At 41.0% G+C, this 25,536-nt stretch overlaps 1 protein-coding gene across 1 annotated transcript; it reads left to right on the forward strand.

The window, feature by feature from the left end:
- The first annotated feature begins 7,233 nt into the window (after nucleotides 1-7,233).
- Nucleotides 7,234-25,417, forward strand: synpra (synaptoporin a). The gene is made up of 6 exons (XM_070549895.1): nucleotides 7,234-7,389; nucleotides 7,538-7,603; nucleotides 20,759-20,883; nucleotides 21,054-21,252; nucleotides 21,374-21,565; nucleotides 24,960-25,417. The coding sequence occupies exons 1-6, from the start codon at nucleotides 7,372-7,374 to the stop codon at nucleotides 25,209-25,211; spliced, it is 852 nt and encodes a 283-aa protein (XP_070405996.1). The 5' UTR covers nucleotides 7,234-7,371; the 3' UTR covers nucleotides 25,212-25,417.
- Nucleotides 25,418-25,536: the final 119 nt, after the last annotated feature.

Consider the following 25,536-nt stretch of genomic DNA (forward strand, 5'->3'; position numbering starts at 1 on the left):
TCCTTTTATGTTTTCCGTCTTTTATTTGTGCCTGATGCGTTTCGCTGCTGTGGATCAGGGCACATCACCTGTTTTGTCCTCGGTGACGCACCTAACTGATGTGGCCAGCGAGCGCTCCGCTGTTTTTGCAGTCGGTAGATCTTTTAGAACTGCAGTTCAAAGGTAACTCATGAGGTGAATATGTATGAACCCAGGTAGCAGTTTTACTTTAGGATTGAGAGGAGATGCAGGAAGATAATAAACAGGCAGGACAGAAAAATAGTCAAATAAAAACAAGTAAGTTTTTGTACCTGGTGGTTGCAACAAACAGACACCACTGAAGGTAATCAGAAGTGAGGAACAGAAAATGAAATAATTATTTTAATGCTTAGAGCAGCAGGAACTCCGAGAGGCTGCAGGCGCATCAGTGAGTTTGTGGCCGCTGCGCAGGGGGAGGGGGGAGAGGGCTGAAGCAGAAACTACTGTTGTTAAAAGAGATGTGTTTAACTTGGAAAATGTGGGCGCAATTGTAATTATCAAAAACTCCAGCGAACCATTAGTTCATTTTGCTCAAATAGAAATTGAGGCCTGCCTCTAATTCTGGTCCTCCTTCAAATAAAGGCCTGAGGCTTGATGAGCTTGAGTAAAATACAGGCCCGGGCCTGTATTAGAGGATTTACGGTAATTCATCATTCTAGAAATATAAGTGGGAGGCCTCGCAAATTTGCACTGAGTGCTGCAAATGCCCCTCAGGCTGCACTTTGGACATCCCTGCACTAGAATATGTGCAGCTTGTTTGGAGTCAACACATTCTGCTCTGGTTTGTTCACTCATTTGCTGTTATTACAGAACAAACATGCTTTATATAGAGCTGTGAAAAAGGATTTTTATTTTTGACTCCTGTTGTAATAAAAATGCTATTATTTGTTTTACAATGTGGCAGAAATATAAATAAAGTGCATTGTTTGTATTTTATGTGTTGCACGTTAAAGCTACACACTTTACTGCATTTTGTTATTCACGCCAGTCCCCAATGTATGTTTTTTTTTCTTTGTAGTGATGCAGCCTAAGGACACTAATGTGGAGGCAAATCAATAATCTCTGGGCATAGACGTGCTTGAGTTCATGACGGCAATAGTTTATCCCAGTCAAGCCAGGTTAAGAGGTGTAAAACTCCAGCGTCCAACAGTAAAAGCTTTTCTTTCTGCATGATTATTGCTACTATAGCTGTATTTTCATGCAAATGATCTTTGTATACCCTCCAAACTTCTCCTGTGACAGAACAACAGATACAGAGGATCTCATCCACCCCTGGAAGGAAGACGTCTGTTTTCTGTCCACTCCTTTTCTCAGGCCTGTGCCCCAAGGACATTGCTTACAAGAGCGGGAAGGTTTTATGGATGCTGTTGGTGAACGAAGCTGTCACAAATGAGATTCGCATCCAGTAAACACTATGCACCAGTGATCACTGCATAACTCCTCCACATGATGGTAGACTAGGAAACAGAGCACCTATCAGACATTGTTTGCTCCAAGTAATGCTTCCGATGATTGGCTATCATTGTCACAACATCCAGGCCTTGTTATGCTGTGCCTGCTGGATTAGTTGCCTGGCAACACATAGAATAAGTCCGTTATCGTGGTGTCCATTCTCCTTCATTACCCTTTACATCAGCTCGCCAAATTATGACGAAAAAGAGGCAGCATTTTTTGTTCTGGAGGGTACCTGACCTTCATGAGGTCTTCATGTCTGAAATGATTGTCAAGGACATGTCAATGAGTCTACGCCAAAACACACAATGAGTCTACGCCAAAACACACAATGAGTCTACGCCAAAACACAATAGGAACACCAAGATGTTTGCATCTAGACACTTTATTTGTGTGACTATGTGGATGCTTTTTATGTTCGTTTCTCTAGAAATGTGCCTTTTTTGAAAACAGTAACAGATGTATTTCATCTTCCAGCATTCTACACACATCAGCCATCTTGAGCATCGTCTCACTTTACAGCAAAGAGAATGTGAAGATACTCCTGTGCTTCTCTTTAACATGGAGGCACAACTCTGGAGCACACTGAGGCCATTTTAACATTTACTAGTTTTTATCAATGCCTCTATGTTCCTTTGTTTTTGGCAAATGCAAACTAGTGTTGAAATCTTATACTTAATTACGTTATGAAGCTATTACATTATATGTCCTTTTGTCTTACGTATATATGTTTTTTAATAAATGTGTATTATAAATTATACTCATTTATTTTCCTGCTTTATGTGCACTTAAAAATGTAGTCAACACCAAATAAAGCTATTCTCATACAAAAAGAGAAAAGGTTAATTTCTCATTAAAAAATATCGGAAAACCCTTTGATGTCATCGGATGATGTTATAAATACATTTCATCTGGAGAAGTCCTAAAAATATCAAGGAAGGATACACTGAGTCCAAGTGGGCCATGTTCACTGTCTTAGTGAGGAAACTGTCAATCCCGAAGGTGGAAACGGATGGTGATGGATGCTATCAGGCTGAAGGAGTCCTCTTGACTTTTTGCATGTGGGACTCCTGAGACAGTCAATAGGTACCAGTAGTCCAAGTGGAAGGCAGCTCAGGTGGTTACTGAGGCAAAAATCTGGAGGTGGGAGGAGTTTGGCAATTCTGGTCCAGCATCCAGTGCCTCAGGAGGGGCACTAAAGCAGTGGTCATACGAAAATTGAAACGTATTTATTCGCTGTGCGTTAGTCTTTTTACCACATTATTCTAACTGTTGAAATGTCTCCTCAGCCTTCATTAGTTTCTACAGGAGCAATTTATCACTTAACAAACGATCAGCTGTGTTCACGATCTAAAACACGAAGGAAACAAGCTGGAAGTACACTCCAGCTCCACCATGTTGGCTCAACTCCACTCCACTGCTTACCCCATCAGCAAGGACCAGACCGGCAACTCTGAAGTTGCATGTCCGGTATTCTGGCCACTGGGGGCGATGGGGGTCTGAGTGACTTTTCATTAACCCTGTAAAAGGTCACTTTAGTACATGTTGGCTGAAGAAAAAGATTTTAAAATATGAAAAAGTTGCATAGTATCCCTTTAAATGACTTTATTAAATAGTAAAAAAAAAAAAAAAAAAAGCATGGCTATAAGCTTGGAACCATTAAGAACAAAATTACCACACCAAACAGTAAACAAAACAAGCAGGTGCTTCCAATCAGCAGACGGCCTGCTCCAAGTGCTGCTGCATGAACCTGAAACACAGGAAAGTTCATCAACATGCTGTCACAGAGATAGTGAAATAAAGGACTATTTCACTGCTCACATTAATAGTACTCTCTCCTATCTCCTTCCCAGTGACCCCCTTTCCTCCCCCTCTTATTGATGCCTTCACCCACCATCACGTTGAAGCTCATCCCACATATGCGTGTGTTGTTGGTAATGAGCCCCAACGTAATGCCACTTTAAGTAGAAATAGTCCTAAAGCCTGTCTTCTGTTCCAGTATCTAATCACATCACACTGCTTTGTGTTGCCATGGGCACACAAGGATAGGCTTAATTAACAAGTGAGTGTGAAATACAAACATCCAAGCTGTCAGGAATATTATTAGGATTTTTTTTAATATAAATGTTTGATTGCACTTGAAACAAACTATATATTTGCCTATGCTTTTATAGATTGCAATTTTAACATTTATGAATCTTTATTTTCTTGAAACTAAAAATGGTTTGTGGTACATCAGAGCCAAAAGATGTGGACGTGTTCTGGCAGCGTTCCCTGTTTTGCAGTAATTGCTGTGGGGCAGCGGCTTGTTGCTGAGTTGAGATGGATAAGTGGCTGACCTAGTCTCACACTGTAGTTCCTCTGTGTGTCACAATACGAAAAGAGGCTTAAGCCTGGAGAAGAATGGTGATTCTTCTTACTGTTGCTGTGCTTCTTAGTGCTTTTCTCACTTTCTCAAGCAGAACCTGTGCTGATTCAACTACTTACATTTTGTCTCGTGTGCGCACACACACACACACACACACACACAGGTAATGTGACTGAAAACTTGCTTCACAAAGCTTGGTTTCATGGGGATCATCGTCTTGTTCTGCAACCTGCATGTTACTTACAGCCTGTTTAATTTCTGCTGCGGCACTTACTCACTGTCTTGGTGCGCTCTCCCTTACACACACTGGCCTTTAGCTACTGTACCCAGGTGTGTTTTCTGTCTGGGTCTGCAGTGCACTTCCAGTTTACTGAAATGCGTTTCGACGCCTGTCACTGTATGTGACAGGTTATTCCCCCTGGGACAAAGAAATCAGGCTCTTACGACACACAGCAAACCTCTAGACAAGAAGTGGGGAGTTGATTTTGCACTGAACTATATTTCTGGTTGTCTCCTACCATTTATGTTAGTTACAATAATACACATGGCATCCACACTAGATGAAATTGAAACATTGGCTATGTCTGGAATCCTTAGTGTTTCATTTCTATTTGAAGATTCTGTTTCTGTATGCTATATGGCATGGCAGCATTCAGAATTAGAGCAATACAATAATTTGGCTCCGTATTTCTGGAAGTAGTGTTTTATATTCCTACTGAAGATGGACTCTACGTCAATACGTCAGAGGTAACTTTATACAACAAATGATAATAATAATCTTAAACACTACAATATTCAAACTAGTTAGTGTTTTCAATTACTTATTAAACATGATTTTCTCTAGACGAGACTAAAGTTAAGGTGGTTAGAATAAAAAACTGACTCAACAATCTTCTTATCAGTGGGACACAAGCTTTCCTGGTCTGGGTTGAGGACAGGGAGAATTGAGGCTCTAGATTTCAAAACATAACTAGTAATCACATTTACAATGACAAAGTACAGAAAAAGTTGCTTTATTTACAAAACTGCTCATGCAATTCCTCTATCTGCTGATCACGCTTTATGTTTCAGTCAAAAAAGTTTCATTCAGATCATGCTGCAAAAGCGCAAATGAACAAATGTTATTTATTAGATTCATATTTCAAGACAATTGCTTTTTCATTCTTTTATAATTATCTTTCAGTAGAATGTATTTTATTCGATATTAAATGTTCCTGTTTCCAGTTGCTGCATCACCATGAATCACCTTTCATGTGATCAGATGTCGTTTTTCTGGGTAAATCTACACAAAAGGCTTTTGCTAAATGTTTATTTTAAAAACAGCATATTTAGGCACATTATAACAAAACATGACGACAAACCTTTTTAAAGCCACTGAATGTGTTAATGGAAGGACTGTGAGGTTGTTGTTTTATGGTCGTTTCTGCATATGTTTTCATGATTTCCAGCTGTTCAGTCAGATTAGGGCCTGCGGACTATTTCACCTCATTATGCCAAACAGATCCTCGCTGAAAGGATTACATAAACCCAAGAAACCTTCTTTCTCTTGTTCATATCATTTTGATTTATTGTGGTGAAAAAAGTCAGCCAATCAGATGCAACGATTCTCTAATTGTAGAGACAGAGCCCTTAAGGCAGAGTGAATAGGGTGGGGGTGGGGGGGGGGCAGTAAGGGAGATGCTGTAAAATTAGCTATGCTGTCAAAGCAGTTTGCACTTGGCTTTAAAGGAATTGTCATCAACTGAGCGGGCTGAGGGAAGCCCGCCTCATTCTCATGCATTTTGCCTGCAGTGAGACGTCTAACTTTGCCTTCTTAAAAAAGCAACTCTTTCAGGTCTGTGCAAACCTGATATAAACAGCTAAATAAGAGTGAAGGGTCATTAGAAAAGGCTCTTATTATCCATATTTGCAATCACGTAAAAAAGAGCAAACATGAATGATGTTGAGTGTTTCCTCTGAAAGTGTTTCCATCCATCCATCCATTTGTGTCCCCCTATCCAGAGTCGGGTGGCGGGGGCAGCAGCCTAAGCAGAGAGGTCCAGACTTCCCTCTCTCCAGCCATTTGAGCCCGCATATACAGCTTGTGTGTGCAGAAGTTAGCAAGCCAACAGTGACATTTAATCATTATGGACACTGGACATGCTATGTGACATAAAAACCACAATACAAGTTTGTGTTTTGGTTTAGATATTTAATTTATTGAATTGGCTGGCGTGCAGAAAAATGGCTCTGATCGAGGGTCAAATTGACTTGCGCTCAAGATGGTATGGGTCGGACAAATTTTACACTGCCAGGTTGGCCAGTTTGTTGTGTGACTGCACGGCAGTCAGAGTGCTGCTGCAGCCACACTGAAGTGCTCCTGCACAAAGTGAAGGCAGCTGTCAAGCAGGGTCTAACAGGCCAGTCCTACACGGACCACGGTCTCCCGTATAAAGTTTTCTTCCAAATCTAGACTTTTCTGCTGTATTTAGAACAGCTGTTGATTGCACACATCCCCCAGCCTTTCTAGACACGCTCACTAAAGAAGCAACTTCCACTTCTTGCTGCTTATTGTCAAAAGCCTGCTTTGTAGGCCTACAGCTGCCTGACTGTCACCGCAGAAATGGCGGCGGCTCAACTTCTGGTTATTTTGTTGACTCTGTCTGGGGTTGTCCTGGCTCATCCCTTTAGTTATGCTGTCATTTGTTGTGGTAAACTCAATAGAGCTGAGGGAGTAAGTGACACTCAGAGGGCAGCACACAACAATTTTCAGACTAACTTCAGACAATTCAACACCTAATTACCGCATTCAACATTTGAGCTTAGCTCTTTAGTCACCATCAAGATAAAACCACCGAAACGTTGTTTAATTTAAATAGTGATTATTATTATTGTTGTTAATGTTATTATTATTATTATTATTATTATTATTATTATTGTTATGACAGGGTTGCGGAAGGCGCTTTATAAATAAAGCTTTGATTGATTGATTGATTGATTGATTGATTGAATATTATTATTATTATTATTATTATTATTATTATTATTATTATTATTATTATTATTATTATTGAGGAAGACCCAACATTTTATTAGGTTTCTGTTGCAAAGATGACAAAAATATCAACTTAAAAATAAAGCACGAAAATGACAGATTTTTACGCATGATTTATTTTTGAGATACCAGTTTGGTTTGTAGCTAAAATATTCCTTCACGTGTTTCAAATTCATCACAGTTCAGATTAAGGCAAACAAAACCATGTGGGGCTGATCAGGTATCAGAGATGGTGTCCAATCACAAAAATATCCTTTGGACACTCCTTTATCTGCTTGGCCAATCTGTGAGTGTTTCCATGGAAAACCTCTGTTTTTCGGTCAATTACAAAATAATAAATGTACTCTTGCGAGCTCGGCTGTCGCTCGGGTTTTTCCGGTCCGAGCCCCTGAGTGTTTACGCTGCAGACGCGTCAGTCGGGTGCTTTCAGCTCGCGCGCTGAGGTTTTTGTTCGCTTGTGTTGGAACAATTCAAATAAGAAGAGTGTCCCGCTGTCGACATGGACACCGCTAACCAGGTTAGTGTCTGGGCGCTGCATGCGGACAAACGGACCCTTTTTTTTTCGGACTGAATGGTGCCTCCAGTCTAATTACCGCTCAATTGGTCGCTGTTCCGTTAATTGGCGCAATAAAAATGGTTTTAACCCCCCGTTTGTGTTTCTGCAGCTTGCAGCTGTGGGGACGTTTCAGGTGCTCAAATTACCTCTGGGATTTATCCGTGTTTTGGAATGGGTGAGTTTAAACTTAATTATTTTGCATGAATTAATTTAAGAAATTATAAATTAATCTATCTCGCTGCAGTATATTTTAATTTTCGCATTATTTGGGGGAAATTACTACTTTTCATCTTAAAAGAATGTTCTGCTTATCTTAGCAAAAGCTTCTTTTAAATACTGTTTATATTACAGCAGAAAACCGTTATGCCTAACCAATTATTTCTCTGTGCGCCAGCCCATTCCTGCAGATTTGTGCAAAAGGTTATGCTATGCAGTCGAGAATAAATGCTCCCATCTTACCCTGAGGTAACTGATAAAACAGGATTCAGAGTGCGTGCTCATTCTGACTGATCTGAAGCTTTACTGGCCCTGTCTGTCTGGGTGTGAGTTGTGCACCAGCGTGTTTATTGTACAGTGCAAATCAGCCTAGAAGCAAAAAGAAAAACGAGAAAGAATAAGAAAGATAAGGGAGCTTCTTTGATGTGAGTTTAGAGAAATTACTGTAGCCACGGGGGTCATCCATTTGTTCAGTGTGAATCTCTCAATATTACAGCAGTGTGCATCACAATTAAAGAAGACACAATAAGGGGTTTGTTTTCTTTAAAATAATTAAACTGATCAAAAACAACTCATTTAAGGAGTTGAGCCCTTTTGTGTGTGACCTGATTCACCTGAAATTTGTTTGCCAGAAGATACAAAACCACCATTTGTAAAGATGCATAGTGTGTGTGTGTGCGCGCGCGCGTGCGTGAGTAGTTATTTGAGCATCACTGCATCTTCCTCACATCTCAGCCTACAAGTGACCTTTCCATTCCTGCACCTTAATTTCTAACACCAGCGGTCCTCAGAATATTTAATTATTTTACAGGTCTTCACTAACCCATGGGCTCATATAGTAGCTGTATATTTGCAAGTATTCTGATTTATTTTGTAGCGTTAACAGTGGTTGGTTTTGTCATGACAATGGAAAAGAAGTCAGTTTAGTTAAAGTTGCTTATTGCCACTTTTTGAAATTAAATGCAGTTTGACTTCATTTTAGTCAGAATTGTAATACATAAGAGAAACCTGCAGGAACAGTTTCCCCACAATGTCCTCTTCATCCTAGTTGAGTCATGCTTTTACTCACAATCAGACACCAGTGGAAGCATGTCTTTGTAAAGAGCAAATTGTAAGATGGTAAGAGAAAATAAAACTTTGATGATGGGGATGAAGGTGATGAGGACGATGATGATTATGATGAAGATGATGATGGGAACGATGGTGGTGAGGATGGTGATGAGGACGATGATGATTATGATGATGATGATGATGATGATGATGATGATGGGAATGACGGTGGTGAGGATGAGAATTTTGAGAAATTAGAGGAATGGGTGATCCTATGTCCACAAATTAATACGTCTATGGGTCCTAACAATATCCTGGATTGCCAGATGATAACTTTTATTTTCTAAAATAATGCAGAAGATCGTTTGGGAAAAAGTTCTAACTTCAGTCAGAAAAACAACATTTTAAAATCTAAGCCCACCACTGAAAATTAGCTGTGATTGTCATCTGTTGTTGCAGCTGGAGATGGCATAGCTTGTGATTGTGATGTTGTGATTCTGCCTTAATTCAACAATTAGCTTTCAGATTCCTGATCACACAGTACTGTAATTTCCGGACTATAGAGCGCACCTCAATATAAGCTGCACCTACTAAGTTTTTAAAAACACATGGAACTGTACTTTTATAAGCCACACTGGGCTAAAAGCTGCAGATATCTACCGGACATCTACTGAATTGAAAACGTAGTTTAACTGAACATAACTGAACTGATCAGTATCAAACAAAACAGGAAAGTCATTGATTAGTTTATTCATCATCCTCCTGCGCACTGAAACCACTGAAGTCATCTTCTTCAGTGTTGGAGTTGAACAGCCTCAGAAGAGCTTTGTCACATACCTTTCTGTGGCGATGTCGGTGTCGCTGTCAGTGTTGCTGTCATCATCCCCTGGAGAAGCTGGCTTGAATGAGTTCTTCCCGCTGCCGTCTCCAACGCCGAACCATGGATTCATTCATGCCAAGCTTACGTGCGGCAGCACTGTTTCCCTCCTTTACTGCCAGATCGATGGCCTTCAATTAAATGCGGCAACATATGAACTCATACGTGTAGTTACCATGATGAGGGGGTATGGATTTGAAAACAATTCTTCTTCGTGCCGGCTGCTTGCATGTGCTAAATTAAAATGAGCACTTTCTTCGATTTCCACTTTTGACTTCCACCTGTTTCACTTTCTGCTAAAGCGCCCCCCGGCAGGTGAAGGAAAATCGTCAGTAAAGCCGCACCTCATTATAAGCTGCATGGTCCAAAGTGTGGGGAAAAAGTAGCGGCTTATAGTCCTCAAAATACCGTATATCCCCTGAAGTCTGACATCACACTGACCGAAGCATCTGCTAAACCATAAGAAAGCACTTCCTCTACAGTATTCTTAGTTTATTATGCTAATGTGTCATAATCTAAAGCCCTGCAGTAAATTTTCTGCCACAATACAGCACCAGCAGAACCATATGTGTGCCAGTTTGTTTTGTTTACATGCCTCCAGGCACTGAAGGCTTTTGTTAAGGCAGCAATTGACATTTACTTTGCACATGATGTACCCTTGACTGTACGTCCGTTTTGGTTATGTGGACACAGGGAGGGTTTTTCTAAAGGTTATGCATCCTTAGTGAAGATTTTTCTAACTTTTGTTGCTATTTTTCTGAGCTAAATCTGCATATGAATGAAGCAAATCCATAATTAAACCTGCCTGCTGGAAATTATGTGTGGTTTTGTTCTACTGTTACTGTGAAACCTAAAAAAAAAAATTAAAAAAAAGCACAGCATACCTGTGGGGTCTGACACCTTTGTGTTAGGTTTAGGAATCTAGTTATTGGATCACAGGAAGGAGTTTGGGACACTATTATGTCAATATCGGCTCTTACAAATGCAGAAAAATAAGAACGATAGTGTGTGTGTGCGCGCGTGCGTGCGTGCGTGCGTGTGTGTGTGTGTGTGTGTCTGTGTGTGTGTGTCTGTGTGTGTGTGTGTGTGTCTGTGTGTGTGTCTGTGTGTGTGTCTGTGTGTGAGAGAGCATAGCTCTGTTTAGCACACTGTCAGAAGCTGGCATGTTCTGCTCCAAACAGCTGTAAGGTTCCCTCCTCTCCACTGTTGACCAACTCATGCAGAAGCTGTCCTTTGAGATGTGCCCGAACTCCTCACTGTTTTTGTCTTCATGCTTATGCATGCACATTTGAGGAAGAGACGGAAAGAAGGAAAGGGACATTGTACAGTTGCTTGAGCACATGATGCAAATGATGAGCACAGTCAGGCCGTTGGGTCATGTGGAACAGAGCAGTTCCACAAGTACAGTATGCGACTTTGTGACTCATCTGCCAGAACCTCCATCATGACTCTGATTAATGAGTAATGGTCTTCCTCTCATGCCAACCTAAACCGTTTCTGACCCACTGGTTCGTGATGTCATCCTCACTACCTTACTGTACACCAGTCTTGTTTCCCGGCGGGATGGTCAGGGAATTATGTGTGTATTTGTGCAGCAGCTGGAACAGCATTTCCTGGGCTATTCATGCATTGTCATTGGAGCTGCAGAATAAAGGTTTAAAACTCCTATTAAAGCATTTCAATTATCAGGTCAGCTGGTTTATCAACCTAGCTGATTGTCTGAATTTTGATTAATTAAGAGTGTTATAGTTAATAGCTACCTGAAATCACTATTCAGCGGTTATTTTTTATGATTAAAATGTGACCTGGAGTTTAAAACCACATTTATCTTGTTGTTATTGAATATAAACAAATTTAAGTAAGAGATTAAAAAGTCTCTGCCTATGACCTGCTTTCCTATGTAAATTAGTAACGTTGTAAAGGCAAGGAAGAAATGGTTCATCAGCATCATATCAGTTGCTTTCTGTGCCACTGTCTAGTCATCTATTTCCATCCTGCTCTAGCTTTGTCTGTTGAGATATCACATTTTGTTATTTCTTCATTGACATATCACTTCCTGTTAGCTATCAAACTACAGCTTTTACAAACTGTTGCCCAATGCTGATGCTAAACGTGCGGAAGGCTGCATGATGACATTTGTCCACAGATGTCACAAGCACGTCAAAGATCTGTTTGGCACCACTGAAATAACTACAAACATGTTAAGGTTGAAAAAAATATATTTTTTGATTAAAACTTCTACAAGAGATGCATTCAAATACATATTTACATGAGGTTATTTACATGCACAATGTTATGATGATCTGACTGAAATTTGAAAGGAAGCATTGTTTGTAACTAATGTCCTTGAAGAGCAAACCAGAATTTTACTGTTTATCTGTTCACCTCAGCCTCATTTGCCACAAACATGCTGAGCAGTTGGAGACCAACACTTCACTTGGGTGCTGAATTACTTCACATCACTGGTTTATTTTCATTAACAGAAAAAAGGACATTTTTGTCTTTTTATCATCCATCAAATATCCTCCTATGAAACAGAATTAGAGGACTTTTGTTTTTTAAGTTACTATAGCTTAAACAAATGGAGAAACGTAAATATTCTGGCCATTTGGGGGCCTAATATGAAGATATTTGGTGTTTGTGTTACCCTGATGAAACACCAGGTTGATCCAGCACAGGGGTTGTTTGGTCTCTGCTTGTCTGGAAGTCCCAAACATGGTATTTATCTATGTTTTTTTACAAATTAAACACTGGTGTGTGGCTAGTACCAGATTCATTTTATTAGTCCTAACAAAGTGAAGCTATGTGTTGTCTTCCAGCTGCACTGAATCTCTTTTGTTTTGATTTTTATGTCATTAAAATCAATCTGACAAGATTGAATAAGTTGACAGGATGTGCTCCCAGCATGTGCTGAAACTGCTGTGAGGATAGTTTGAGCTTAAGAATGGATATTTTGGCCATTCTAAAGTATTTTTCTGTTTAAAATTTAAGTAAGATGGTGTTAATTTCTATTCTCTCTTTATATAAAATGAACACAAACATTTTGTGTTCATTTGGCCCGGTTCACTAGGCAGGATAATCGAGCCAATTTGGTACTCGATTCTCCCCTTCTGTCAGTCTTTCAATTTTAGGAAGATCACCTGATTACTATAATAGCTCTCAAGATAATTTTTCAGATAGTCCTGCCGTGTGTGGTCTGTTAAGAGTGTTCTGGTCTCATCTGGTCAATTTCGAGGACAAATGTGATCTGTTGAATATGACATGCAGCCAAAAAAAAGCAAGATGGTGGAAGCCCACCACGTGCTCCTCCTTCCTTCATATTTGTTTACTCCAAATATATTTATATATATTTAAGTTTGGCAGAAGCTAACCGTTTGCATTAGCAACTCCACCACATGGCAGAACTCCTTCAGGCTTGAGTTATTTTTGGAGATAAAACATCAACATTGCAAGTCAGTGGTAGAGTTGGGTTGCTGTTCTCCAGTCCGAGGCGAGATGTCCAAACTCCAGTCTGCTGTCTGAAGCTCAGCTGTGACGTGGCTCACTTCTAGTTCCTGAAACAGGTGCACTGGTGTTTTTTCCCCACAGAGAACAACTGACAAGGCATTCATCCCCGCTAGAGACCACTGCAAATGTATTGATTAAAGGAGACTTCAACACCTTTAACCATGTCTAATAACAAAAATAACATTTTCTATCCCAATGAGACTTTTAATTCCCTTTAATTCTCATCTATATTGTAAGTGTGTGTTTCTAGTCTGCAGCTGTCTGGTTCTTGCTCCTGCAGGCAACCCGAATAACCAGTGAAAAATCCAGTGTAGAGCACCAAAAGACAACCCCCCCCCCCCCACCCACCCACCCACCCCCCAAAAAAATGAAAACACATTCTTACAAATGTGAATGGAAATATTCTCATGGTCAGTGAAGCTTACAGCTGGGTGCAGCAGCGAGATAGAGAGTAATGAATCTGCTGTGCCTGGCACAAAGTGCTCCCTTTGCAGGAGAAGATTATCTGTCGCTAAACGAGCTGCTGATTTTGTTGCAGCTACGGCGGAGCTTCCAGTCAACCGTAGATCAAACAGCGTTTCTCTGAGAGTTTGTATTCTTTTCCCCACCGTCTAACCTGTTCTGTGATCTGTGAAGTGGGTAGCAGCCATGATTAATCTCCCAGTGAACAAACTCAAGTGTTTTTTTCAGATGATGGCAAAAGACAAAAATTATTATCTCAAAATGATTAAAACAAATTCATTTAAACATAAAGAGCCTTTATAGTTGGGGTGAGTCTGACCACTGTGATGCAAAATGTCAGTTTAAGTGTGTATCTGTCAGACCGCCTCAATGTGTCTCTGTTACTGATTCTTTTGTCAGATTGGTTTTGCGCTTAACTAGCTGGAGCAAAAATGTTCATGTTTGCATGCTGGCTAGTTGCAGCGATGCTGTGTGTTTGTTTGGGTGTCTGTGCGGGGGTGGTGTGCATTTCTGATGCTTCTGCCTGAGTGGAGTAAGTGAGATATTTTTAAATCACATTCACATACATTCATATTCCACATGTGTCCAGGCTCCTTATGAAACACACACACGCACACACACACACACACACACACGCACACACACACACACACACACACACAATTGCAGTATTTTAGCAGCTGAAATAATTTTTTTCTGCAGGGTGGCTGGGTTGCTGTAGCTTTGGCAGAGTCGGAAAAATCTCACTACAGGTTGGACCTTTGCTACTGGAGTCTGCTAGTGTGGAGGTGTATATATGTTAGGTTATTAGTTACCTGCAGTATTAACAGGAGAGGACGTGCGAACATCGCTGCTGCTGCTGCTGCTGCTGCTGCTGCGTTGATATTCACTAGTCTGGCGCAGGTCAAAACACGTCAATAACTTGAAGTTATCACGTGATTTGTGCCCAAAGGCTTTTGTTCATTCGAGAAGCCTCCCCCCCTTGATGAAATATCTACTTTGCAATTATTGTAAGTTACCCTGTGGTCATGCTTTATTGTAAAATATAACCAAACTTTTGAGAGTTTGTGCCGCTTAGACGCCATGTTTCCTGATTCCGTAAGCTACGCAACGTGCGTGGTGACATTCGCATCGACTGGAATTAATAAGGGAAATCATTTGCAAAAGTGTAGAACGATTCCTAGGAATTGAAACAATGGAAACCGGTTCTTCAATTCCCAACCCTACGCTGGAAGGATGGTTCTCGGCTGGCCAGGGACCACCTTGGGTTTGCCCAGAAGGAGCTGGCCCAAGTGGCTGGGGAGAGGGAGGTTTGTGCCTCTCTGCTTGGGCTGCTGTCCCCACTACTCGACCCTGGATAGTGGATGGATGGATGGATGGATGGATGGATGGATGGATGGATGGATGGATGGAGTGGTTTAGTAGCTAGACTTTGCACAGGTCTGTCCAGGTATGAGACATAAAGCTGTTATTGGTTTACTGACTTGCTTTTGTTTACTTGTTTTGTGTTACAAATTGGATAAGTCTGAACAGGCAGAGCTGAGATAAAATAATTCAAATAGTTTACAAATAGCTCAGAAAGAGAGGGTAAACCCTGTGACTCAAACTACAGGACACAGGAGCATAAAGTAGAAGTTCAAACCACCAGAAGTTGATTCACAGAATCACAGAATCATGTTAATGTGTAATTGGGACTCTCACCAAGACCCTGCACAGATTTCCTCCATATATGTCTTACTTTGACTTCATCATTAGTATTTTCTTTGATTCATAAAAAGCATTTTTTCCCCCTTATAGCACATCAGGGTGATCATCTGAAGTGGGTTTATTTCCTCCTCCTCAGGCAACGACTCGTCTTTGCCTCGATGCCTGTTATCATGAGTGTAGCAGGTGGATGTGTGGGTGTGTGTTTGTAGCCTCTGTGAAGACATTTGCACAAATGTCAAGTGTAGTTCATCGACAAATGCATCTTTTTACCTATTTGCTGCGTAATTCAACCCCTACATCTTTGCATGACGTTAAAAAATATATATTTTTTATATTTTTCTGATCAAATGTTTTTAAATGTAATTATTTTCTCATCAGTCGATTTATTCATATAATAATAATAATAGTACCTCACTATCACATTTTAATGCTCTGTCTTCTTCTGATTCTTCTGGTTTTTACAGTGTGCGCACTGAACAGTGAATCTGACTCCCAGTGGTCAAGCCTGAAGACACCATCTTCATAATCCTCCATTGTTCTCATCTCCATCTTCAACCATGCTCTTCTTTTTAAAGCTTCATAAACAATATTGCCAGAGAGAACTTTTCTCCACGTGCACTCTTATAAACGTGTGGATAATTAAACCAAAAACATTTCTTTTGTACATTTTAGATTTTAGAAAGCACATTAGGGATTTAACATCACTGCTGCACTTTTCTGTGCCATGTAGGTCAGTGAAGATGAAGGGTGACTGAGATGTTTCTTAGCTTTATTTACTCCATCGACGGTTTCATTCCTGCACTCGTGTTTTTCTGTCCTTCCTCTCTGTATCTGTGCCTGCCGTTTGGTTTCCCTCTCACCTCCTTCTCTCTTTCTATCTCTTGTTCCCTGAGGAGCCCAGCTGGGAGAGGCAGATAAACACACTGGGGCACGGGGCTTAGCATCCACCCTCCTTCCACAATGCTACGCTCTCCTGTTCAAAGGCTCCAGCCAGAAATGAGAAGGGTGGGTTAAATCCGAGCTGAAAATCACAAACAGAGGAGGCAGTTGCAGGAGAGAAGACACAGAGAGCCGGAGATGCTTATCTGCGGGTCTTTAATTAAGAGGGCATAAATCATCTCTCAGTTCTCTGGTCACTTTTGAAATTATTTTGAACATGGTGGATATTCATACCACTTTAAAAACAGGCTAAATTTCAAGAGTGAGTTAATTCAAAGTTCTTTAGTACAGTTTTTTTTTCTGCAGTTGCTCCAGCTGTGCATCAAGTAAGCAGCATTCAATCTCCACCAAAGCTGCAGGAACCATGTAGAGATCAGAGTCGTCCTTTGATAATCATTTATGGGTTTTTCAAAAACATTGTTTTACAAAATTTAATAATTGTTAGTTCAGTCATGCAATCTCGATGTATAACTCCTTTGGGAGATGTGCACAGTTGGCTTTCACAATAAAAAAAACATTTTTCATCACAAATGTGTTTATGTAAGTTCTTAAGCAAACACAACATACATTTGACATTAAATATTTTGACATTAATCTAAATGAAGTTACTGAATTGTATCCCAGAAAGTCTTTTTATCAACTATAGCTTTTACATTAAAAAAACATAATTTAAAGTTGCCATTTTTGTGCACTGATGAGCCTTTAATTGCACTCATTAATGTGTTCTTGCACAGCACAGAATATGAAATAATGTAAATAAACACCTGGACATTTTATTTTGCTTTCTGGGTTGGATTTATGCAAAGTGACATATCTATGAATGCTCATTTAAATTTGTGTTTTTAATTATTTAAATATGTCATCATTTAGCTGCCCAGGGACTGCAGGTGAAAATTTACATTTATGCTTAATGGCACCAAGCATCTACCCTGACTTTGCCTTGGACGTCAGCGTGTGAAAGATTGAAGAATAAGGTGGCATGTAGTAATTAAAAATGAGTGGTAAAATGTTTGAACAGAAGCCTGAAATGGGTGGAAGTCAGATTAGGAACAGCATGGGTGTGATCTAATTACAGCATTTGTTTCCAGATGAAGGATGAGCTGCTGCTTGTTCTGCAGCCTGCAGGCGCCGGCATGACAACATATCAAAACCGACGTTCTACGTATTACAGTAATCCAAAACAGACGTGATTGATTACAGTATTAGTAATGTAGAGTGTCGTATGTCCTTCATTTACTAAGAAGCTTCACTTGAGCAAAGTTTGTCTTGACGACTGAACCAACCTAGTGATGAAGCTGCAGCAATAACAGATTTGTCAGCATGTCAGTATGCTCACTGCATTAACTTTTATGACAATTTGATTCTCAGGTAATCTGTGGGTGGAGGCACTAGTTGCTGATGCAGATCTTGATCCTGGCACTCCCTGTGGAAAATGAATTAGTTTTGTAGATGGAGTGACAAACTGGATTTTGCTATTGCAAAAATTGTCTGCAAGTTGGTATGCCCTGCAACTAATATTTATGAACCCCAAGAACATTTTCACACATTCCTAGAAATCAGAGTCCATCTCAGTAACCTGATAGCACCCTCCAGAGGCTGAGGATCTTTTAGAGTAAGAGATGAAAATCTTCACCAGCTGCTGGCAAGCTGCGAGTCCAGCTGCCCGCAATATGGAAAAGGGGAGGTTCATGCTAACCAGGCATCCGCTCTGATTACGGTGATTATGGTTCTCAGATCCTTTGAGGCTGTGAGAGGTTTAGAGAGCAAATTCAGTGTGTGTGTGTGTGTGTGTGTGTGCGTGTGCGTGTGTGCATGTGTGCTGCATGTTCATGTTTGTTGATATAAATTAAAACTCTTTCACTTAATTTTTACTGGTTTGTAGTATTTCACAAAAGGTCATTGTGAGCACATTAAGTCACTTTAAGTTGCAGTTAGTAACTTAAATCTAAAACTAAGTGAGATGGTGGAAAATCAGTCAGGCAGAGGAATAAATAAACATTTATGCAGTTTTCACACACTATTAAAACAATAAAAACTAAACCTAAAATGTGCAAGAGCATTTTCCTGAGTCTAAAGCATTGTTTTACTTATTATGTAACCTCATGTCCCACAGATACTTTTAACGCCTCGTAACTTTTGTTGTTGTTGTTGTTTTTTTCCATTGACCACAGATGCATCCCACCTTTTGTCTTTGGGTAATTGTAATATTTACTCAGCTTAAACAAAGGTGGAAAGAAAACCGTTGATGTTTCCAGTTAGTAGATGACTCACTGTCTACATCTAATAGAAGCCCATTAATGTGTTTAAGGAAAACTGCTAATGTGGTAAATGGTGTTCATATGCCAGAAGCAAATAAATGGTGTTTGTCAAATATACCATGTTGATGCGCCGAATTCAGCCTTTCAGCAGCTTTGTTTTGTCTCACTTTGGAGTCTGGAAGTTAGGAGTGAGCATTAGAAGTGGATAAAAAGTTTGTCAGATACAACAAAGAAAAATGAATGTATTGTTATAAAAAACAGAAATGGATATTTAGGGTCAGGAAGGCCAAAACTACCTTTTCTTTTCCTTAATAGCAACAATATCGATATCGGCCGATGTTAGTCATTTTTTAACATATCGGTCCGATAAGTAAAACTGGGCCGATTTTAACAACCATTTTTTTCCATCTGTTTTCCATTTGTTTATCTGTTTTTTTTTTTTTGTGGGGGGGTCGTAATTGTTTAGTCATGTGACAGTGATTGTAATCATCTCAGAAGTGCAAATGTGTGTGGTATGTGCACATGGTAACATAAATTCAGCTTTAATCATTTTCATTCTATACCAAATCTGCTGATTTTATAAGCATTAATGTCAGTTTATCGGTATCGGCAAATATCGGTTATTGTTCATAACAGTGATGTTGATATCAGATATCGGTATCAGCCTAGAAATTTCATATTGGTGCATAGTAATTTTTCTCAGCTTTTATCAACTGCATTGTTGTTGTTTTTGAGTACTGGATAAAAACCAATTCCCCTCCTTATGTCCTTTAGTGGTCCTAGTTGATTTGAGAAAAACTTTTCAAATTCTGTTGTAAAATTTACTTTTTTCAAAACAATGCCAACCTAGTAGCCTGGCCTGCCAGACTCCTCCTCTGTTTAATTCTGCACAGAGAAAGGGTCTGGGAACTCTCGTATTCAAATAACCCCACCCCGTGAGAATTCTAACCGAGCCAATCAGCGCTGAGCATCGTACACACACCACAACGCCGAGTTTGTCATAAACATGGTGACTGAAGTGGAGTTCGCTGCGGCTCTTTCCTTTGTTCTAAATGATTTGAACATGTCTTTAAAACCACAGCAAGTAGAAGCGCTAAAAGCATTTCTTCTAAACAAAGATGTTTATGCTGTCGTCAGACTCCATTTTTACTACAGCTAAAAAAACGACAGCGTCGCGGACGTCACACACAGCGGCGCTCAGTTTCTCATAAACAACAAAGACAGCGGCGGAGTTTGCTGTGACTCTTTCCTCTGTTCTAAATAACTCAGATGTCTTTAAAACCACAAGTAGAATAGCTAAAAGCATTTCTTCTAAAAAAATAAAAGATGTTTGCGCCGTTGCCAGACGCTTTTTTTTTTTTTTTACTACAACGAGAAATCTACCGCGTTTTTTTTACTACAACGAGAAATCTACCGCGTCGTGCGGTACAGTCGGGATTTCCGTCTTTTTTCTGATTGGTCATTTTTGAGCTGCCTAGTCCCGCCCCTCATGTGCCTCTCTGCCTGTGAGTTATACCAGACTCATTCTCTGTGCAGAATTAAACAGAGGACGAGTCTGGCAGGCCAGGCTACCAACCTAGCACTGGGAAAAACTGTACGTCATATTTTAAGACCTCGGTTTTCCAGTAGTGATGAGGCAGAATAAACTTTTTCTAACTGGATAAAAACTAACAAGATTCCAATTCGATTCTGTGGTTTCCAAGCCAATGTGCATACCACAATATTACCTTTGGGGTCTAGAGTAGATCCCAGGAAATAACAAAAATCCTGGCTTCATTGGTGATATTTGTGTTGTTCAACCATCCACGTTTTAGGTTGTAAGTCTTTGTAATTGTAGTGTTGTGGGTCAGAAGCTGGTTTGCAGTATTTCATGTTTGAAACTAAATTGAAGGACATTATTTGTGCTAGTCTACTGCCCCCTAGTGTTTAAGATGTACCGTCTCAATAATAATTTGCATTATTGAGGAAAAATTCCCTCTGAAATAAAGTTTTATAGTAACATTCACATTTTAATAGAAGAATAAAAATATTTCATAATATTGAGCTTAGATTTTCATGTAACATTGCTTAATTAGTTCCATATTTATGACTGTCTGTATTTGAACTCTTCAACATGGAGGTAATCTAATCTCCACATGCTGTAGGTGCAGTGTTGACTTCCTGCTGCTCAACCAGCTTAGTGTTTGACTACTTGATGGTTAATGTGGACTGATCTGGCTCAAATGTCATCATAAAGTGAAGTGAAAAAGTGATAATTTGATGCAGTCTGCTGTCTCTGTAGGACTTGGTGTGATGTTTGGTTTGTCACTTACAGCTCTTTGCCATCTTTGCCTTTGCGACATGTGGAGGCTACACGGGGCAGCTGAGGGTTAGTGTGGACTGCATGGAGAAGGCCAGCAGCAACCTGAGCATCCCAATCGACTTTTCCTACCCTTTCAGGTGGGTGGCACACATCCTTACACATTCCCATAGTCTCAGTCTGATTCCAGGATCGTGAACAGCCTCCGTGTGTGTGTGTGTGTGTGTGTGTGTGTGTGTGTGTGTGTGTGTGTGTGTGTGTGTGTGTGTGTGTGTGTGTGTGTGTGTGTGTGTGTGTGTGTGTGTTTCAGGTTGTACCAGGTTTCGTTTGAAGCACCAGCATGTGAAGCCCTGAGGAGGGAGCGGGTTTTCCTCACTGGAGATTTTTCTTCATCGGCTGAGTTCTTTGTCACCATTGCGGTTTTCTCCTTCCTGTATTCCCTCGCTGCCACTGCTGTCTATGTATTTTTTTTAAATAAGTACCGTGAACACAGCCAGAGGCCACTCATTGTGAGTAAATATTTTTTCACTCGGTGTGACGTTTCACATCGATATAACAATAAGGAGAACACCTTCATGTTGCTGACTGTGCTCAGACTCTCTCTCTCTCTCTCTCTCTTGCTCATCTCAGGATTTTGTGGTGACAGTAGTGTTTTCCTTCATGTGGCTGGTCAGCTCCTCTGCTTGGGCCAAAGCTCTGTCTGATGTGAAGGTGGCCACTGATCCAGATGAGGTGCAGCTTCTCATCCCTGCCTGCAAAATCCAGAGTAATAAGTGTGATTCTTTGCACGGACCTCGCTGGTCTGGCCTCAACACCTCAGTGGTGAGTTCAAAATGCTTGGATTTTGAAAATAGGTCCAAATACACAACAATGTCTGTAAATAAGTGTTTTTACAAATGCGGATTTAGAAAAATGACATAAATGTTCCAGTCTTATATATGTTTATCTGTATAAACTCATTTTGGATGGTCATCACGCTTGAAATTTTTATTTTTAAAAAGGATCATTTGGGCATGAGGTATATTTTAATTTTTTACTTGGGCTGGCTGCCTTCCAATTGTCTAAATTATAATCATCAGAGTTCAGCTTACAGTCTTTGTATTTCTCCTAGTTGTCTGCAAAAGTCTACAGTAAAGACTATGTTTAAGAATATTTTAAAATACACTGTAAACTGAAGATTAAGGACTCTTTGAACACTGTAAAGGACTCCTTTGAAGCACCTCATTATTTTTATCTAGAGGTGCTATATAAAAAAAATCTTTGCTTCTTTTTCTTGATGACTTGAAGCCAGACGTCTGGCTGTAGATATTTTACTTCACTGATTTAACAATATTTATCATGTGTTTTTTTTTTTTGCTGTAACTTGTCCTGTTCAGGACATTCGTAAAAATAGATGTGATGGTTTTCTTTAATAAATAAATGTTTCACTTACGCAGAGACTAAAAGAAGCAACAACTCAGTTTTAAAAGGGACATATTATGCAAAGCTCACTTTTTGAATCTTTTCTTGCTGCCGTGTGGATCTCTACTGCCTTTATGAACACTCCAGACATCACAAAAACTTGTCCAATTTTTTTATGCATTTTCTTTTAGGAATTATGCGCCGAACACAAGCTTTTTCATAAAATCCCCATTTGTGATGTCACAAACAGGGAAATTAGTATAGAACAACCTCTGACGTGCAAGAAAGGGCTGCTGCTGGAGGAACAGCCGCTCTACTACAAACTCCTCCCAGATATCAGAGCTTCTCACTTTATAGCCATAGACATGAATACATAGATGCCCCACTAGGCACTGGAGAGCGTGACAGCGTATTGTGTCGGTTTCTCATTCTCCAAACCCAGTATACGGTTGCAACAACTGGTGCACTATTAAAAAAAAGAAAGATCTAAACTGATCCTGCCTGTGTTAGGAAAAAACTGTTTCCTTATTTACTTCCCTATCTATATATCAGTTATGACTCTGAATGTTCCTAGGGAGTGGCAGACCGGGGTGGTGGTCCCCATCTTTAAGAAGGGTGACCTGAGGGTGTGTTCCAACTATAGGGGGATCACACTCCTCAGCCTCCCTGGAAAGGTCTACTCCAGGGTACTGGAGAGGAGGGTCCGATCGATAGTTGAATCTCAGATAGAGGAGGAGCAATGTGGTTTTCGTCCTGGCCGTGGAACTGTGGACCAGCTCTATACCCTTGCAAGGGTGATGGAGGGGGCATGGGAGTTTGCCCAACCAATCCACATGTGCTTTGTGGATTTGGAGAAGGCTTATGACCGTGTCCCCAGGGGCACCCTGTGGGGGACGCTCCAGGAGTATGGGGTGGGTGGCTTTCTGTTAAGGGCCATTCAGTCCCTTTACCAGAGGAGCGTGAGTTTGGTCCGCATAGCCGGTAGTAAGTCGGACCTGTTCCCAGTGAGGGTTGGACTCCGCCAGGGCTGCCCTTTGTCACCGGTTCTGTTCATCACTTTTATGGACAGAATTTCTAGACGCAGCCGTGGTGTGGAGTGTGTCGAGTTTGGTGGCAGGAGAATCTCGTCTCTGCTTTTTGCGGATGATGTGGTCCTCCTAGCTTCATCCAGCTCTGACCTTCAGCTCTTGCTGGGTAGGTTCGCGGCCGAGTGTGAAGCGGCTGGGATGAGGATCAGCACCTCCAAATCTGAGACCATGGTTCTCGACCGGAAAAGGGTGGCTTGCCACCTCCGGGTCGGGGGAGAGGTCCTACCTCAAGTGGAGGAGTTTAAGTATCTCGGGGTCTTGTTCACGAGTGAGGGTAGGAGGGATCGGGAGATCGACAGGCGGATTGGTTCGGCGTCTGCAGTGATGCGGACGCTGAGCCGATCTGTCGTGGGGAAGAGGGAGCTGAGCCAGAAAGCCAGGCTCTCGATTTACCGGTTGATCTACGTCCCAATCCTCACCTATGGTCATGAGCTTTGGGTAATGACCGAAAGAACGAGATCGCGGATACAAGCGGCCGAAATGAGTTTCCTCCGTAGGGTGGCCGGGCTCAGCCTTAGAGATAGGGTGAGGAGCTCGGACATTCGGGAGGGACTCGGAGTAGAACCGCTGCTCCTCCGGATCGAAAGGAGCCAGTTGAGGTGGTTTGGGCATCTGGTCAGGATGCCTCCTGGACGCCTCCCCGGGGAGGTGTTTCGGGCAAGTCCTGCCGGCAGAAGGCCCCCGGGTCGACCCAGGACACATTGGAGAGGTTACATCTCCAATCTGGTCCGGGAACGCCTTGGGGTCCTGCCGGAGGAGCTGGTGGACAAGGCCGGGGAGAGGACGGCCTGGAGCTCCCTAGTTGGGATGCTGCCCCCGCGACCCGGACCCGGATAAGCGGAGGAAGACGAGACGAGACGAGACGAGACGAGACTCTGAATGTCCCCATGAAACATCTCTGGAATCTGAGAAAAATAACATTTTGGAGGTTTGAATGGCGATCCCACTTCAGGGCAGTTTTTGTGTGTGTGTGTGTGTGTGTGTGTGTGTGTGTGTGTGTGTGTGTGTGTGTGTGTGTGTGTGTGTGTGTGTGAGAGAGAGAGAGAGAAATTAAAATGAACAATCAAAATAATTTTTTTATAAAAAAATATAAAATTAATTCATTTAGATGTTTATTATCATGCCATGCATGATTTTTGTTAAAATGCATGATAAAATGTGTTTTTCAGTTGGGTAAAACACTTCCTCAGTAGAAATGAATGCACTGGGGCGAATGGGAACCCATCCAAGATAGTGGTCTGCTGTTACGCCAGCTCCACTAGGCAGCACCAGTCCATAGGGTGTCTATTTAATGCCTGTGCTTATAGCAGCCTGAGCGGTGGATGAATGGGCGTGGCCAGCTTCAGCTTGTTATCTTAAAGTGACAGAGCCCTGAAATGGCTCATTCTGGAAGGTACTAAAACTGTCAACAATAAAACTGTTGAAATTGCTTCATGTGAGAGGGATTTAGGGCAAAGAACTTCAAGACATGTTTTGTATAAATCGTAGAACTATTATAAATCAAGATAAAAGTTATAAAAAATCCCCTTTAAAAAACAAATACAAGAAGAAATATGAATTCCTGCATTTCACATCAGAATTTTCAACTAAGTTAATTCAGTTGGGTTCAGGGCATGATTAATTAGGATTTAGGAACTAAAATGTGTGCAACCAAGCAGTTGACCTCCCATTTAAAGGGTTCCTTTACATTTTCCCCACTAAGAATAAAACATCTCCTTTCACTCTAGGTCTTTGGGTATCTGAACTTCGTTCTTTGGGCTGGGAACATCTGGTTTGTGTTTAAGGAGACCGGTTGGCACAAAGGCACATCTAGACTCTCAGGAGGTGCATCTGAGAAACAGGGTGGCACTTTCACCCAGCAGCCTTACAACCAGGGAAGCTTCGACCAGTCGGGGGGTTACAACACCCAGGGAAGCTTTGACCAGCCGTCTGAATACAGCCAGGTGGGAGGGCCCACCTCCTACTCCAATCAGATGTAGCTGTGCCTTGTCTTTTTACAAGCGGCACTTCTGCATCTTCAAAGGAAACCAGGGCTCGGGGAGAGGAGGCAGGTAGAGTTTATCATTTGTTGACAAAAAAAATAAATAAAAAATTGTTGTTAAACAGTTTCAGAGTCCTCTCATTGTGGATATTGTTGGGTATTATATTTTATCCTCCCACTTAAGGGGTCATGTTTACTGAATATTGTATTTCTAGTAGTTTGAAACACTTTAGTAATGGTTCCTCTAATGATGTCTCTCTCAGCTAGTTTGCACTCTGTAAGCGAGGAACAAAGTGCTCTTTGTATACGTTTTAAAGTGCATG

Source organism: Nothobranchius furzeri, chromosome 3, assembly GCF_043380555.1.
Source record: "Nothobranchius furzeri strain GRZ-AD chromosome 3, NfurGRZ-RIMD1, whole genome shotgun sequence".
In the NCBI taxonomy this organism is placed as follows: Eukaryota; Metazoa; Chordata; class Actinopteri; order Cyprinodontiformes; family Nothobranchiidae; genus Nothobranchius; species Nothobranchius furzeri.

Excerpts from the sequence above, each read along its gene's own strand:
- synpra (XM_070549895.1), top strand. Across the intron at positions 7,604-20,758 it reads TTATCCGTGTTTTGGAATGG|CTCTTTGCCATCTTTGCCTT; the intron begins GTGAGTTTAAAC and ends TGTCACTTACAG. Across the intron at positions 21,253-21,373 it reads ACAGCCAGAGGCCACTCATT|GATTTTGTGGTGACAGTAGT; the intron begins GTGAGTAAATAT and ends TGCTCATCTCAG.